Genomic DNA, 17,723 nt, shown 5'->3' with positions numbered 1-17,723 from the left:
TGCACAACCCCAACCTTAGGAAGGAGAAAGCACGTGCTAACCCTAAGAAGGAGAAAACACGTGCCAGAATCACTTTATTTCAAGTTAAGGACATCATTAATTTTTCAGCACCCCTACTATTTTGTTGCATTTCAAGAACATAACAAAGAATCTTGAATAATTTTAATTCACTGGAAGCAATAGTTAATACAGTACCTCTAGTAAGTTGGAAATGAGCCACTCCTATAATTAGGCAAATCCTGGAAAACAATGTTCTGTCATCACCACTTTTTTGACTACACAAAACTTTCCCAAGCAGCTTAAAGACTAATTTAAATGTAGCCCCTGCAGGGAAATCTTCTTGTACCAAAAGAGAGTATGACAGATTTAAAAGAAAAAAAAAAATTCTTTATTTCACTTCCTGTTAATTTTATCACAGTTTTGAAAGATACAGAGCCAAGCCAACAGATGGAAATTTTGATTATACAGCTGTAATTGTAAAAAGAACTGATGAAAGATTAGTATTCCTTTAAAAATATGCATAACTTCTCGATTTGTTACTGATTCCTAACATGATGAACTACGCACAACTCAGTAAATAATGGACCTAAGAATTCAACTAAAAATGCAGTATATGAAAGTGTTTCTCACTGGATAGCATCATTCAAGAAGCTAATTCAGTAATTTGTTTTTCCTTCATATTCTAGATATGGAGTTAAGCTACCTGACAAATACTGGCTGCAAAGAAACTTAGAATATAAAACAACTGTTTTGATAATGCAGTTTCACAGCTGTGAAAATACAAATTCTGAATACATTGTTCATTAAAAAATATCCTGTTTTACTTACTGAAGATCTCTCTAGCCATGTTTTTTAGTATTAATATTATTTTAGTAACTATGTAACAAAGTATGACTTTTATTTTTCTTCTTAAACAAAGCTGCCAGTAATGATTTATGATTAATTGGTCTGATTTGCAAAGTACTTTGTAGTAAATGAAATGAGCAGCTACAACCTCCATATGTCAAGTTTTTGATCTCTAGGAAAGCAAATTAGGATACTTAAATTTATATGCCTAAATAGGAAACCTGTATGACCAAGTTGTTAATCTGCAACATTTTACGTCAAATACAAAATATGCTGCCTCACTCTCTCCATTCACACCTTAGAATCATAGAATGGTTTCACTTGGAAAAGACCTTCAAGACCATTGAGTCCAACCACTGATCCAGCATTGCTAAGTCTGCCACCAGACTATGTCCCCAACTACAATGTCTGCTCCTCTTTTAAACCCCTCCAGGGATGGAGACTCCACCACCTCCTGGGCAGCCTCTGGCAGTGCCTCAGAACCCTTTCAGTAAAGAAATTCCTCCTAATGTCCAATCTAAACCTCCCCTGGGGCATCCTGAGGCCATTTTCCCTCCTTCTGTTACTGCTACCAGGAAGAAGAGCCCAGCATCCATCTCATTACGACCTCTTTTCAGAGAGCTGAAGAGAGCAGTGAGGTCTTCCCTCTTCCTCCTTTTTTCTGCAACTCTGTGAGTTCTCAAGGTAGCCCACATTTTTTGTCATTCTAGGTATAGATAAATCTGCAAACAACATGGATTGCTGGAGACTAGAATATCTAAAAGGAGCAGACTATACTATGTATCTATTTTAACCGATCATTGTATGGGTTTTCATAAAGGAAAGGTGAAATATGAAAACTGACACTAGATGCAGCTGAAGCCACCACAATATCTACTCCTGCCCACATAATTTTTGACACAGCAGGACTGCCTAACCTGGTCACGAGCTACCTTCTTAACTGTTTATTTGTATAAGATCAAGAATCCACTTACAATCCTCTGAGCCCACAAATATTAAAAGGAGCCCAGACATGAACAAAGATATTTAGTTAAAGAAGCTTAAATGCAGGAGGCCTCATCCCTCCTTTTTGTCCAACCTATTACCTGTATTAGAATCACAGAATCATAGACCAGTTAGGGTTGGAAAGGACCTTAAAGATCACCTAGTTCCAACACCCCTGCCACAGGCAGGGATGCCTCCCACTAGATCAGGCCACTTAAGGCCCATCCATCCTGGCCTGGAACACCTCCAGAGACGAGGTATCCACAACTTCCCTGGGCAACCTGCTCCAGAGCCTCAACACTCTCATGGTGAAGAAATTCCTCCTTATGCTTACTCTAAATCTGCCCCTCTCCAGTTCATACCCATTGCCCCTAGTCCTATCACTACAAGCCTTTGTAAACAGTTCCTCCCCAGCTTCCTTGTAGCCCCTTCACGTACTGGAAGGTCACTATAAGATCTCCTCGGAGCATTCTCTTCTCCAAGTTGAACAAGCCCAACTCTCTCAGTCTGTCGTGATGGTGATCCTCGATTATTCTTATTTAGAATAGTAAAATAAAAGCCAGTTGAATAGGATTTGGCTTTCTTAGTTTTGGGGTCTGCTGTTGTTGCTTTTTTTACACTGCGATCTCACTTTGTATTGTCTCTTTCAACAAATTTACCACAGAACTTTTAGCATGAACAGCAATGAAAGATTCAGACCCAATTTCATGGCATATTGTGTCCTTTTGCTTGCAGTTGTGACTTGTGAATACATAATTTTATAAAGATCAGCATTCTATACCCTTTCTTTTTTACACTGTATTTAATATTTATTGAAGCCTCCTGCTCATGTAACAAGATGATAATTTCTGTAAATTATCTTTATATTCCAGTACTTATGGAATTATTATGGGTTGACAGCAGAACATTCTTATTTGCCTGGAAGCTGAAGGTGGATAAACATGAACCAGTAAGAAGATGACATTTTTTTCAATTGTATAAGTGACTGCATCCTTGAAAACCTTACCAAAGGCTCTGGTACCATAGGAGTAAATGTAAACTGAAAAGTAAATAGCAAATTTATTTAATAATTAATGAAATTCTACTGTTTGTGTTACAGAGGAAATCAGAGCAAACATTCACTATGGTCTATGTGATCACTGGTCAAAAAAATGTGTAGTACAGGATTTTGATCCAAAGCTAACAAAATCCTAACAAATATAATTGGGCTTTAGGTAGGATCGTAAAGGTCAAGATCAAATCGAGATATAGTCAAAGGTTATCAAAATGTGACAACACAATGCATTGCATTTGTATTTCGATACAATTATTCACCTTGTAGATCTATCCATGTAAGCTCAAGAACAAATTTTATCTCAAATTGAATGTTTCTTTCATACTCACTCATACAAAGTCTTCAGTGGTGAAGTTAAAATAGCCAGCACAGAGAGAAGACTATTGCAGTGGCTATGTATTTTATAAATCTTGACATCTCTGTCTTCATGTGGATTCAGAAACTCCTCTACAGAGCTGCAAACTGACCACAGCAGATCTTCAGTGGACATCAAAATTGATGCAATATCAATTCTGTATGAAAAAAAAGTGAAAATAACATTATTTAGGACATAAGGATAGTGGTAATTTTCAGTTAAACAGAGGTTTCCTCTGACAACATAAAATACCTAAACTACATCATGGACTTCAAATTTTGCCTTTGTCAGTGGTGCAGGAATTCTGAATCCACTAGACTGTAAAAATTCCCCTATGACAAAAATGCCCCTAGACAGAAACAACTTGCCTTCTAAACTACAAATAAGTAAAATTAAATCTAGTTTTCTTTATGGTAGAATATAATTAGAACGTACATACTATCTTCAAATCCTGCTGGAGCAAAAAAGTAATGACAAGTGAACTAAATCTTCAATTCTGCAAAACCTTTATCTGCCAGGCAACACATTACAACAAGGAATGTTCTGAGTTAGAACATATAGAACATATAAAGAGGTATTTTACTATGTAGATTAAAACTTTGGGGTTTTTCTGCCACCTATCTCAAGGGTGTGAACTTCTGCAAGTTTCTTAAGATTCTTTGACAATGCTCCTTTTCATAATAAAACTTATGATGACACCACAAAACTTTTAGAACATATCTCTGCTGAGTGTCTCTTGTCTCCTACTAATGACAAGCTTTTAAGTGTTTAAATCGCACGGCCACCATTGACTACACCACTTTCAAAATCTAAAAAGAGGGAAACACTATTTTAGGAAAGATACAGACCAAAGGGTCAGAGTGAGAAATGCACCAATTTCTTCAGTCAAACAAGCCATTGGATAGAAAAATAACAGACAGAGGTAGGGCAAGCTTCTACCTGGAGACACTTGCTGTACTACTCCTTAAAGGACTGTCCTTTCTGGCAGAACATAAGAACCCTAACAAGAAGAACTTCCAGCTTTGTATTTCCTAAAATGACAGGAGGAGGAATAGCCTCTTCTTCCCTTCTCCTTCTGCACAACTGGCTTCATTCTGGCAAACCTTCTCATGTACCCTCATAGCTCTTTGACTTGAAAAGACCTACAAAAACCCAAACCCAATTGGGATATGTGGAGTTTTCCGCATAAATCAGTAGCTTGATTCCTAATCCTGATGCTCCTAGTTCTGCCCATGTTTTTGCTTGCACCACCACTCCACAACACATTGTTCCCCTTTGGGCTTTCAAAACAACCAAACAGTTCATGGAACAATTTCACCAAGAGTTCAAAAGAGGTCTTCAATTCTGCCTGGTTTAGTATATGATTATCAAATATACCTAAATCTACAAAACATATTGAATTAACATGAATACCAAAATAAATAGATTGTTTCTATCCTCTCTGCTGCGTTCATTAGCATTTAAACTTGAATGAAAGCAGTGTAACAGAAAACTAAGGGTTACTTACTTTATCCATTAAAAGTGTGTGCATATTAAGTATACAAATATTACCTGATTTGTGGTGTTCTCTTGTAAGTGGGGCAGGCCTGGCAATATCTGGTGCACAGCAAAGCCAAAGTCTGCTCTAGTACATCGGTAAGGATTTCCTGGGCTGCCTTGGGAGGCAGAATAGTCCACAGATCATGGTGAAGAGCACAGCAGAAGTAATGCCACATCTGGACAGAGAATGAGCATCTTTCCCCCTGGCAAAACCACCACACATTAAATAATAAAAACATACCTTCCAGAATGTCAGTTTAAGTCTAATTAATTCAATCTGGAAGGAAATAGCTGAAAAGTTTCAGGCAGATGATGACCAAAAAATGGTCCTTGACAAGATGTGAAACATCTTTATTAGCAAAGAAACACACGTTCCATTTCAGATACAAAACTAGAGTTCTGCCACAAATACAAACCACAGCAGTTGCACTCTTGTATCCTTAATTAACCTGTTCTCAAAAACCATAGTATTATAAGTCTAGTTTAAAAACATTTACAATATTCATAGAGTCACAGAACAGTCTGAGTTGGAAGGAACCTTAAAGCCCATCCAATTCCAACACCCCTGCTATGAATGGGGACACTTTACACTGGATCAGTTCTGTACTCATTAGAATAGCCAGATGATTTAACAGTTTCTTGGTACACAAAAATATTGTTTAAAGCAATATTTCAACAGGCCAAACAAACCAAAATACTCCGGTATTTAGAACAATCAATTAGTTGACAAGTGTTTCCACACAGGTAAAATAACATTGTCTTATATTGACTAAAAATACAATATATCACATATAACATAACATAATGTAGATACTAAAATATTTCCCTATTTTTCTTATATGAAATGAAATTATAATGTTATTGCATGATATACTGAAGTATCATAATAGAAAAGTACAAGTTTATTTCATAACTCCTAACATAACTTCACAACTTTGCGTAACTCAAATATTAATACACTTCTTTAAGTCTGAGTTTCTCAGATATATTCCCGTGACTACTCTTGATGTACACTCCAGTAGAAGTTATCTGGAAATAACCCCCTAAACCTACCTTGCAGAAATTTTACTAATATTTCCCTTCTTTCAAAAAAACATTTCAAGTGTTACAGAATAAACCCACCAGGTAATTAGCTTGAATGTCTAATGGAAGCTAACTTATTTTGGCTATATCTTTAATTCACAAAAATATATTAATTTTTTTTCAAAAAACACACAGATTGAATAACCAGAATAACTTTAAACTGCCTTTGTAATGTAGGATATTTGGGTTTTTTAGTAACTGAATGTTGGTGAGTTTTACTTCCTAACTATGTAATTAAAACCACAAATTGCTTCATTTTCTCTGCTTTATTTAATTTAAACCAGTAAATTGAATAATTGCCCTTTTCTAACACTGCACCTACACTTCAGAAGCAACAGTTTCACTGAAGATTTAAATGAGATTAATTCCCCTTTTCTGACCTGTTTTTCTATTTGTTTCCATTTCTAGACAATCCTACTGGTAAACATCTGCTATTTTTGCAGGCTTGGTATAACACAAACAGATGTGAGCTTTTATTTAGCTTATACATCAGGAAACTGGCAGCTGGGCTTTATTACACGAGCCACTCAATATTATCTTTGAACAGACAATTCTTTATTCTTCGGCTATTAGAAAACATAAGTTCCCAAAGCTGCAGCAGATGTCTGCTGCACTGAAAGCTCCCTTGGAAAATGCGCTCCGGAGAGCTGGCACAGTGGGTGTTCTGTGCACTCTGCCAGTGAGATCCTGAACTCAGAGTGTTCTACTCCCCGGCACCACAGACTCTGACAGCGAATGGGAACTGCGCTCTTAGAGCTCTGATCTCACATTACTACAAATTTGCTGCATGTATCTCACAAAATCTCCGCTTAACTTTCTGAAAAGATATTCAAAACCTGCTGCGATCTCATGGTGATTATTGTCTCCGTGCTTACCCTCTAATCACAACTGCTCTCATAGAATCTTTAAGCCCACTAAGTCCAACCGTCAGCCCAAACCCACCATGCTAACTAAACCCTGTCCCTGAGTGCCACAGCCACATGCTTTTTGAACTCCTTCAGGGACGGAGACTCCACCACTGCTCTGAGCAGCTTTCAGTAAAGACACTTTTCCTAATATCCAACCTGAATCTCCCGTGGCACAACTTGAAGCTGTTTCGTCTCATCCTACACCTTGCTACTTGGCAGAAGAGAGCAACACTCACCTCATTACAACCTCTTTTCAGGGGGCTGCAGAAAGCAACTATTGAACCTGTTTATTTTAACACTGCCTTTTAAATAATGTTTCCCTTAATTTTATAGACATCTATCATATACTGCTATTTTAATTTTGTTTTCAAACTGAGGAACTGCAGTTTGCTTATTTCACCTTATGTGGAAGCTGTTCTACATTTTTTTATGTTATTATGACCTTTTTTCTACACTGACAGCTAAAAGTTACACCTCTATAGGATATAGTCTAGTGAAACAGTATCAATACTGTAAAAAGAGGCGCACAGGGTTTACTAGTGAAATCAGGGACAATGTTGCAATACTTTAAGTTAAATTTACCCTCATCTTTTAATAAGATTAATTAAATACATTGTAGAGCTAATCTACTCAGTAGTAACTCCAAAAAAAAAAAAATCTGTATGTCATTTAAACACCAAAGTTAAATTCAGTGTGGATGCAACATGTCTTGAACAATTAATTTCAGAGAAGAGATCAACATCCACCTCACTACAACCTGCTTTCCAGGAGCTGCAGAGAGCAATAAGGTCCCCCCTCAGCTTCCCTTTCTGCAGGCTAAACAGTTTCAGATCCCTCAGCCGCTCCCAGAACCCTTGTTCTCCAGCTCCTGACCCAGCTCTGTTCCCTTCTCTGGATGCCCCTTAATGTCCATCTTGTACTGAGGGGCCCAAAATTGAACCAGGATTCGAGGTGTGGCCTCACCAGCACTGAGTCCCAGGGGATGACCCCTTCCCTGCTTCTACTGTCTAATTTAACTGCCTATGAGTGATGAGCATTTTGATAGATTACCCATATTAAGGTCTGCATCACCTGTCCCATGCAGATTTTTGTCCCTGACTCAGCAGCTTTTCACATTACATCTGTAGAATATACACATCACACAGAATTTTCTCCCACATAACATTTCTAGAAAATGTTTAACAAAAGCACCCTAATTCTCTCACACAGCAAAAGATGTAAGGGAGGACTTTGCCTCCAAGAATTCTCAGTTTTTATGGACAAAAACCCACATAATACATTAACTTCACCCTGAAATTAAGTGAAAATAATTTCAAACAGTATATGTCAGTCTATGTCTGCATTTAACTGGCATGAAGAAAAAACCCAATAAGCTATAATTTTCACTTGAACTTCAGGTTTTTTTTTCAGAATCATTAGGAGTTTTGTGACTTCAAAATGCAGCTGAAATGGCACTAGTTATCTCAGAAATGTATTGAAAACAAAAATCAAAGAATCAGATTAAAAAATTTGCAGGAGAAAAATAGCTGCCTTTCATTTTCATGTGTCACAATTTCTGTGAGAAAAGTTGAAATGAGCTCTATACAAATGTCTGGAACTTGGCATACAATATTTTATCAAGCAAATGACACAAACACCCCATGGTAATGATTTATGTCAATGTTAAATGACTATGTTCTGCTACATCATTTCTAAAGAGACATTTGCCTGCCATAACAGATATTTCAAAACAGTAAATTCCAATAATCTTTATGTAAAAATAATGCTGATCTTATGCTTCTAAGTAGCCAGAGAGCTGGCAACCAGTAAAACACATTTTGTAAAAGAGAGGCACAGTAAACTTAACCTCACACCTCATAAAAAGCTTTGCAGTCATCCCAGTGGTGGCTCTCAGCATCCTGTAAAATGCTTGTAGCACAAACTCTGACGCAGTAGCTTGTAACTTGAAACTGGAGAATGTTGATGAATTCCTGATATTGTTGGATGGGCACTTGGAACAGGGGTCTGTTCAGAGAGAATGATCAAAGAGGCAAGGATTGAAAGGCTGTGCAGTAGGAGGTAATAATCCCCAGCACTGCAAATGGTTTTGGTTATTAGGTATCAATCATCCATTTCCTCTCAGTCCTGGAGTCTGAACCTAGCATTCACTTTTGAAAAATATCTGCTCTTTGTTTCACAAGTTCTTTAAATATATCTGCTAATCTATATGTTCTGATTTAACCAAGGCACAAAGAAATATATTACTTCATCCTGTTTCCTAGGGACAGAAGTACATTTGTTAGTCAGTTATTGGGAGATTCTGCATTGCAGCACAACTGCATCAGCACTGAGCATGATAAAGAAAACATAAATGTAGAGTCCAGAGATTATTTTTGGTGGGATTATACTAAAATTCTTTCATAATACACATATGGAGCAATATTTTGGCTCCAAGGTCCCACTCAAGAGGTAGCCTTCAGGGAGAATAGAGTAAAACATCAGAGGGAAAGCAGCTTAACAGGGCATACAATCCCTTAGAAATCATATGCTCCTTGAAAACTGCAGTGGTTCAAGTGTCCCTCCGAAAGGTCTGGTTTCTGCTTTTAAATTACATATGGCCAGAAACACATGGACCAATAAAGACATTCCTAGTGTCTTACCTCAAAATCTCCTACAAGAACAGCAAATGTAGTTACATTACCCCAAGGTCAAACACTGTCTTAGATTTCGCTCTACTACTTCTTTTCTTCTCTAATTTTTATCCTGCATGCAATGAAAAATAAATTCTAAAACTACATTGGGTGGATTTGTTCATATTCTGAATATGGATGGTTTAAGGAAAAAGAGCAGGAACTATATTTGTACCATCCTCTAAGATTGCTGTGTGCTAAATCAAATTTTATGAAAATTCAGGTATTGCAAAGGTCAGGAAAGGAAATTAAGGCCTCAGCCCTCTATTTAAAGGACAGCAGAGTACACTCAGTTCACTGGACAACCCTATTTACTCAGATTTAATAAATAAAAAATATTGGATCTGCAAATCAAATGCAGATCTTAAACACATATAATTTGTTTTGTAATGTCTACTTTAGAATCATGGAATGGTTTGAGTTGGAAGGGACCCTAAAGATCACCCAGCTCCAACCCCTCTGCCCCTACTTTAGGTTATCAATAGCATTGATTGAGGTCTTTCCATAAAGAGTAAACACAGTGCATGTGATAAAAAATTATGATGCAGCTTGGAAAACTACTACCATCCTGTATCACCAAAATGGAACGAGGTCCTGTGTTATTTATGTTTGAATTAAACCACTATAGGTAAAAGGGACTCACTTTTTGCTTGTTTCTTTCATTAAATTGCTATACATTGTAAAATGCTGGAAGACATATATGGCTGTGGAAAGGGCGGTGTGCAACTGTTGCAGGGGAGCCTTGGAAGGAACGTCTTTGCTCTTCTCCTCCAGCTGTGCCAAGACAGCTGTTGCCACTTTGCCGCAGGCCTCCACAAAGTTTGCTCTAATTTCCTGAAGGGAATCATCTCTGCATGCCAGAGCCAATGGAAGCAATGTGTCAAGTTCTTCCATGATGTCAGAACAAAACTGAGGGAAATAAATGTGGCATCAAGTTATTTGTATTCTGACAGCACTGTTTAATTTACACACACTGGGGTCAGATTCTTGAATAATGAAATTGGCTCAAAACATAAATATGTTAAATCAGCTTTACAAACATTTCATTCTGTTATGTATTTCATACTGTTATCTGCAGTAAATGAATTATTATTTCATCTCTTCTTGCTTTAAAGCAGCTTAATATATATTGGGGAAAAAAATTAAAGCCCATTTATGATAGTAATGGTTTGATTTTGTTTATGTTTTCATTAGATGAACATTCAAAGCATAAGGTTAATTCCTTGTAAAAAAAGATGACCTAAACTAATTTATTTTGAAAAGTACACAAATGCATTTCTTAATACTGAATTTGAAAACAAACTTGTAATCTCTTAGTAAATTTATACACTGATCTCCCAAAATTATCTCCAAGAGCTTACGTCTTTTAAAGCAAATATTCATTAACAGCATTCCAAATTTGCTAGAAGAGTTGTAGAGCTTAATAAATAAAAAAAATCCCAACTTTCAAACACATATTCCCTTAGAAAAACAATTTAGTTAATCGTCATAAAAGACCTTTCAGCCAAATCAAAGAACCCTAATTTGGCCATATGATTGGTTTTGCTGATTAGTTAAATGGCATGTCTAAGGATATGAATACAGGAAATCCCTTTATAGCTACGCTTCAAAGCTTTCAGCATTTTCCCATCGCACTGCCTGGTGACAGAGTAGATACTAATCAGAACGTTTTAGAACTTTTTGGATGAAGAAAATAATGCCAGTGAAGTTTAAAAGTTAATTCTTTCAAGTATAGACTATGGGCTATTGTGTAAAGCTCTGCTCAGCCTCATATTGTAATGCCTCTCACTTTCTTCTTAATTCCATTTATATAAGATACAGAATATTAATGGTACTGTAAGTACTTCAAAGTGTAGATGGCAAACAGCCTTGGCATTCTGTCTCCCCTCAAACTTCAGATCTTTTGATACCTGCCTTAGCAATTCGTTTTGGTTGCTCCTCCTGTTGGACTGCTCTGCAGGACTCCCTCATTTGCTGGTTGTTTACAAGACTCATTGCATAGCCTGCAGCTGAAAACTCTTCTTTCTGTTCATGTTGAAGAATTTTAGTTGAAAAGTCCTCAATTGCTATTGTTATACAGTGAGCCACAGAGGAAGATAGGTCTTTAAATGCATTTCTCCAGCCAAAATTCAGGAAAACAGGCTGAAATATATATTTATATAAAATCAATTCAAATTCATTACTGTGTGTTATTATTGTCTGAAATTCTAACTTCCATAATTAAAATAAAGGGCACCATCATCTTTTGAAATTCATTTCAATAATTTAAAATAGTCTGCTAGCCATGAAATCATATTAAAAGCAGTTTATACTTCCAACAAAAATGAACATCCTTAACAACAATAAATTTTTCATCAGTTTTTTAAGAAATACATTTATAAAAAACCCTGTTTAAAAAGGACTGCTTTTTAAAAGCCACGCTTCATCTTTATTTATAATCTTTAAAGAATCTATTTAACAAGTCAAATACATTTGTAACTGTTCTTAGTAGTTTAACAAATAATCCAGCAATGGACACTCTGTAATAATTTTCACTGTAAGTAACAATTGGAAGGTACAAAACATGAATATTAATGGAAAGCACTTAGCAAAGCTGGTTCTAACACAGCCACAGTGGATTTCACTTCTCTAGAGCTAGATTTAGCAAAGATTAAAATGTTTAAATAGAGATTTGTAAGTTTTATCCAATGCTCGTTTTTACTCTCATTTACTTCACTTCCCTGCCTTCTGTAAACAGAGACTTCCAAAGTTATCTGAATCATGCCAGTTGTGAGAAGTTGATAGAGTAGTACATCACTGATTTTCCACGAATCTTGCTTTGCATTGCTCACATGACATACAGCAGACTTAGATCACACCAGAACTGGCCAAGTGAGTATCGCACCTTTGTAAGATAAATATTTTAATGAAGTAAGATCCCCACTATAAGGCTGTAGTGGGAGAAAAGAAAAGGATTCCTAACACGTTGTGGCTATAGTACTAAACCAGAGGGCAATGAATGACTACAAAGCGGAGCCCTTCCATCTTAGTCAAGTTCAGAAGTTGCCTTCTCCTTCCTTTCACTTTCCCTTCTGAACTCCCAATGCTCAGTTCCAGTGAGGACAGAGGTGGCCCCTAGACATTCATTTTTGAACTATCTCTTTTTTGTGTATTTTTTTCATATTGACTCAATTAAAGCTCAATGTTCTAAAAATATTGTTCTTTGTAATCCACTAAATATAGAAACATTAATTTCACAAACTGGTTCAAAGTACACTTTAAAAGGTCATTTCAGCATTAAAATTCAGCCATTAGGAAATCAAATCCACTGTCGTAAAGTACCAGACTTGTAAGAGCATTTAGATCCTAGAAATTCAACAATAAAAATTTTTTTAGACAGACTAAAATTTAATCTTGCATATACAATCTACAAAGCATAGTGCTCACTACACAGTACTTTACTGGCATCAAAGAAACCGGACATCCCGTGAGTACTTACCCCTGTAGAATCATAGAATGGATTGGGTTGGAAAGGTCCTCGAAGCCCACCCAGTCCTACCCCCTGCCATAGGCAGGGTCACCTCCCACTGGATCAGGGGCTCCAAGCCCCATCCAACCTGGCCTTGAGCACCCCCAGGGGTGGATCAGCCACCACTTTCCTGGGCAACCTGGGCCAGGGTCTCACCACCCTCATAGTGAAGAATTTCTTCCTAATGTCTAATATAAATCTTCCCCCTTCTAATTTAAAGACACTCCCCCTCATCCAACCACTCCAGGCCCTTGTAAAAGTCCCTCTACAGCTTTCTTGTACACCCCCTTCAGGTATTGGAAGGCCGGTATAAACTGTGCCTGGAGCTTACTCTCTCCAGGCTGAACAACCTCAACTCCCTCAGCCTAGCCTCACAGCAGAGGTTCTCCAGCCCTCACATCATGTCCATGGCCTTCTCAGGACCCATTCCAACAGATCCCTATCCTTCTTATGTTGAGGATTCCAAAACTTGACACAGGGCTTCAGGTGGGGTCCAATCTATAGCATTGTTAAGGTATTATATGAATCATCATAATTATAATATTAAATCACCATAGATAATAAATTATCATTATGATATTATATATACAAAACATTGTTTATGCTATAAATTTATGCTATAAATTGTTATGATCAATGTTAAAAGCACAATAGAATCTTATAAAATTCTGCTGTGTTTGAGAATACCTTTAATACTGAAGAAAGCTACCATATTTTAGCATTTTCTTACTGTTTTTTTAATAAGGTATCCTATACTTCTGATGTTAAATCCCTTCTGTGATTAAATCTTAAATAACAACCACTTCTTCATGAATGCCATATGATTTTATTCAATCTTAACTGACACTTTGCACCTAAAATTAATTGCAGTGGCTAAATAATGAAACTATGGCAATAGGTGTTTATAATGAACATGGTGACAGAATACACTGGAGACACAGACAAAAGAAAATCCCCTACAAAGCGCAAGACTCTTTTCATACTCACCTCTTCTACCTGAAGTAACTGTTCAGGAAGCACACTGGTTTCATTTGCTCTGGTTTCTCCTATTAAAAGCTCCCCACCAGCTTTCTTCAGAACTCCTGCACAGTATGATAAAAGGGATCAAAGTTAAGATTAATTCTGTAGAAAAGTGAGCAGCCTACAACACCTTCTGATATATCAATATGAAGCATAAAAAAATCCTCAACAAGATGTAGAAGAATACTAATGTTATGATAAAGTCAAATTCAGGTTATACACAGCTCCTTTTATATAACATGATGAAATCCACATCCCATTGTATTCATATTTTATACAAACGCACATATAATGTGTAAAATATAGTTCCTTTTGTCATTAATTCATTTTTATACTGATTGTGCAGTCACCTATTTCTAGGGAGAACAGATAACGTTAGAACAGCTGTGTAGAAATTAATTTCTATTCTTTGTTCAATAAATTATATGAATTGCACACTAATGTATTTTTATAGTTTTTACTGATTTGGAAACACCAATATGGTAAGAATAAAAAGACAGTTAATTAGTACAGTTATCATAAGCAAAATAATGGCAACAGGAACAAGAACAAGTGAAGCTCCTTAAGAAGGGCTGGTACAAAGCTCACTCATAAATCTTGGAGTAATGGGAATTTTGCTCCAGTTTTGACAAGGACAAACCTATTTCTGGGGTAGATATCACTTGCATCAGCATTTCAAGCAATCCGGGAAGTTCCTGGAGTGCACTGATGATAACTTCCTCCCCCAAGTTACAGAGGAGCCAACAAGAGGCTCTTCTGGATCTCATACTTGCCAAAATGGAGGAGCTTGATGAGAATCTCAAGACCAAAGGTGACCTTCACTGCAGTGACCATGAGATGGTGGAATTCAGGATCTTGAGGGCAGGGGGGAGGGCAAAAAGCAAGCTTACAACCCTGGATTTTGGAAGAGCAGACTTGGGCTTCTTCAAAGATCTGATTGTAAAGAGTCCCCTGGGATAGATAAGGCCCTTGATGGAAATGGGGCCCAAGAAACCTGGATTTGGGGACCACCTCCTCTGAGAGAGGTTTTTTTCCATCTCAAAAGAGATTACAAAAAATGTCTGGCAGTCTGCATGGATGAACAAGGAGCTCCTAGCTAAACCCAAACACAAAATGAAGAGGTAGAAACAACAGGTAACCTAGGAGGAACACAGAAATGACATTTGAGCATCCAGGGACAAAGTTAGGAATGATAAGGCCCAAAAGCAACTAAATCTGGCCAGGGATGCCAAAGACAACAAGAAGGCCTCCTATAGGAACACAGGCAACAAACAGAAGAACAGGAAAAATGTGTGCCCACTGCTCAACAAGACAGGGGACCTGGTTACAGAGACATGAAAAAGGCTGAAATGCCTTCTTTGCCTCTGTCCTTACTAGCAAGAGCAGCCTTCAGGAATCTCAGGTCGCAGAGATCTGGGGCTAAGGCTGGAGGAAGGAAGATGTACCCTTGGTGGATGAGGATCGGGTCTGAGAATACTTAACCAAACTGGACACACATAAGTCTATATGTCCTGATGGGATGTACCCACAAGTGCTGAGGGAGCTGGCAGATGTCACTGCAAAGCCATCCTCAGTAATCTTTGATCAATCATGGCAACTGGGAGAAGTGTCCAAAGTCTGGAGGACAGCAAATGTCACTCTTCAAGAAAAGCAACAAGCAGGACTCAGGGGATCATAGCCCAGTTCACCTCACCTCAGTCCCTGAGAAGGTGATGAAACAGCTAATCCTGGATACCATTTCCGGGCACTTTATGGACAAAAAATTCATCAGGACTACTCAGCATGGCTTCACCAAGGCGTAGTCATGCTTAACCAACTTGATAAACTTCTATGAAGAAACGATTTGCCTTGTAGATGAGGGAAGAGCAGTGGATATTGTCTATCTGGACTTTCGTAAGGCCTCTGACACTGACTCCCACAAGATCCTGTTATGAGACAAGCTGTAGACAAGCTCTTGATATATAGGCTGGAGACCTCAAGGCTGTAGAAATGGGCACAAAAAGATTGAACAGGGAGAACTGTAGCCCCATGCACATTGCAATACCCACTGAGTGACTGGAAAGCTGCTTTACAGAAAAGGAACTGGAGGTCCAGCAGGGCACCAAGATGAACATTGGCCAGCACTGTGACCTTGCTTCAAAGAAGAGTTATAGTATCCTGGGCTGCATTAGACAAAGTATTGTCAGAAGGTGAAGGGAGGTGACCCTTTCCCACTGCTCAGCGGTGGTGAGGCCACACCTGGAGCGTTGTGCCCAGTTCTGGGCTACCCCATACAGGACATATATTTATGTACTGGGGAGAGTCCAATGAAGGGCCATGAAGATGATTAAGGGACTGGATCATATTCCATATCAGAAAGGGCTGAGAGTACTGAGACTGTTTAGCCTAGAGAAGAGAAGTCTCAGGAATGTGGATGTCATTAATGTATATAAATATCTGAAGGGAGGGAGGCAGAGAGAACAGAGCCAGGCTCTTTGCAATGGTGCCCACTGACACAATAAGAGACAACTGGCACAGATAGAAACACAGGATGTTCCCTCTGAACATCAGGAAACACTTTTTTCCAGTTAGGGTGACCACAGACTGGAACAGGTTTTCCAGACAGGTTACTGAGTCTCCAGCCTTGGAGATACTCAAACGCTCTCTGGATGCGATCCCAAGCAACTGGATGTACATGGCTATACTTGAGCAGAGGCTGTTGGACCAGCTGACCTCCAAAGGTCCCTTCTAACCTAAACCATTCTGTGATTCTGTGAGTCTGAGCTTCAGAAAGAATATGAGCAAAAACCCAAATGGTGGTATGTCTAATATCCATCTCAAAGCATAAAGCTGGAAAATGACACTGGTGGCAGACATTCCTAATTTAATGAATCGCATATGAAATTAAACCCAAGAAGTTTTAAATGATGGGTACTGGCAAGCATTGCTAAAGATTGTCTTCTAAGCATAAACTTACAAGTCTTCACGCATCTGAAGTGAGTGGTGGTACACACAGCAAGGTTTAATGATCTTTTCTCATTCTATGAAATAACCAGTGTTTGCACATATGCAGGATTACATTTACCCCATCCTATCTTTCCCCTAAACAATTTACCCACTGAAAATGAATACTCCACTTTCCATACAGCATTCTAAAACTTCAAAGTTTTTGTGTTTTTTTTTCTCCAAGCACTGTTCTTGTTTGCATTTTCAAAAGACAGCAGGGAAAAATAGATTTAAACTGGGAAAAATGAAAGCTAAAGTGGCAGAATATATAAACAGGAAAGCGTAACCAGGTCAATCAGCTCCTTGACTATTCAAGACAAGTTACAGACAGCACCATAAATTTACTGTTTTTTTAATACATTTTAATGTATTTTATGACAATGTTTCCTATGGTATTCTGCAGAAATTATTCTGAATTAAAAAAGAAAACCCATAACCTAACTAACTGGATATTTTCTCTCTTTTCTATTCTGAGCTTTCTACCTTAAATTTGCCTTGGTTTTCATTGCAATTCTGCTTTTCTATAGATATAATCTCTGATTGTACCTATAAGCACAACTGAGTATCTACATTCACATTCTCTTCTTGTCACTATGTAGATTAGCTATTTCTCATTTTTTATATTAAGACTTTAAAGAAAACCTTTAACATTTAACCTAAAATCCTTGTGTATTCATGGAATTGTTGCCTTGTCTATTAACTCACAGCTGAGATATACAGGTATCTAGCTGATGGTAGATACCTAGAGCCAGAGGTGAAGAGCCAAATGATG

At 37.7% G+C, this 17,723-nt stretch overlaps 1 protein-coding gene across 2 annotated transcripts in view; it reads right to left on the bottom strand.

Moving 5' to 3' along the window:
- KIAA0825 (KIAA0825 ortholog) overlaps positions 1-17,723 on the bottom strand; it is a 229,485-nt gene that overhangs the window by 168,541 nt on the left and 43,221 nt on the right. For both annotated transcript variants that reach the window (XM_069881056.1, XM_069881057.1), the window contains exons 5-10: positions 13,934-14,028; positions 11,353-11,580; positions 10,082-10,347; positions 8,623-8,773; positions 4,791-4,981; positions 3,214-3,396 (exon numbers count right to left, since the gene is read on the bottom strand). In XM_069881056.1, the coding sequence (XP_069737157.1) occupies positions 3,214-3,396; positions 4,791-4,981; positions 8,623-8,773; positions 10,082-10,347; positions 11,353-11,580; positions 13,934-14,028 (1,114 nt within the window). The remainder of the gene's footprint in view (positions 1-3,213; positions 3,397-4,790; positions 4,982-8,622; positions 8,774-10,081; positions 10,348-11,352; positions 11,581-13,933; positions 14,029-17,723) is intronic.

The sequence above is a fragment of the Phaenicophaeus curvirostris genome, chromosome Z, assembly GCF_032191515.1.
Source record: "Phaenicophaeus curvirostris isolate KB17595 chromosome Z, BPBGC_Pcur_1.0, whole genome shotgun sequence".
Lineage (NCBI taxonomy): Eukaryota > Metazoa > Chordata > Aves > Cuculiformes > Cuculidae > Phaenicophaeus > Phaenicophaeus curvirostris.
This window is presented reverse-complemented; position numbering and strand designations above follow the sequence as displayed.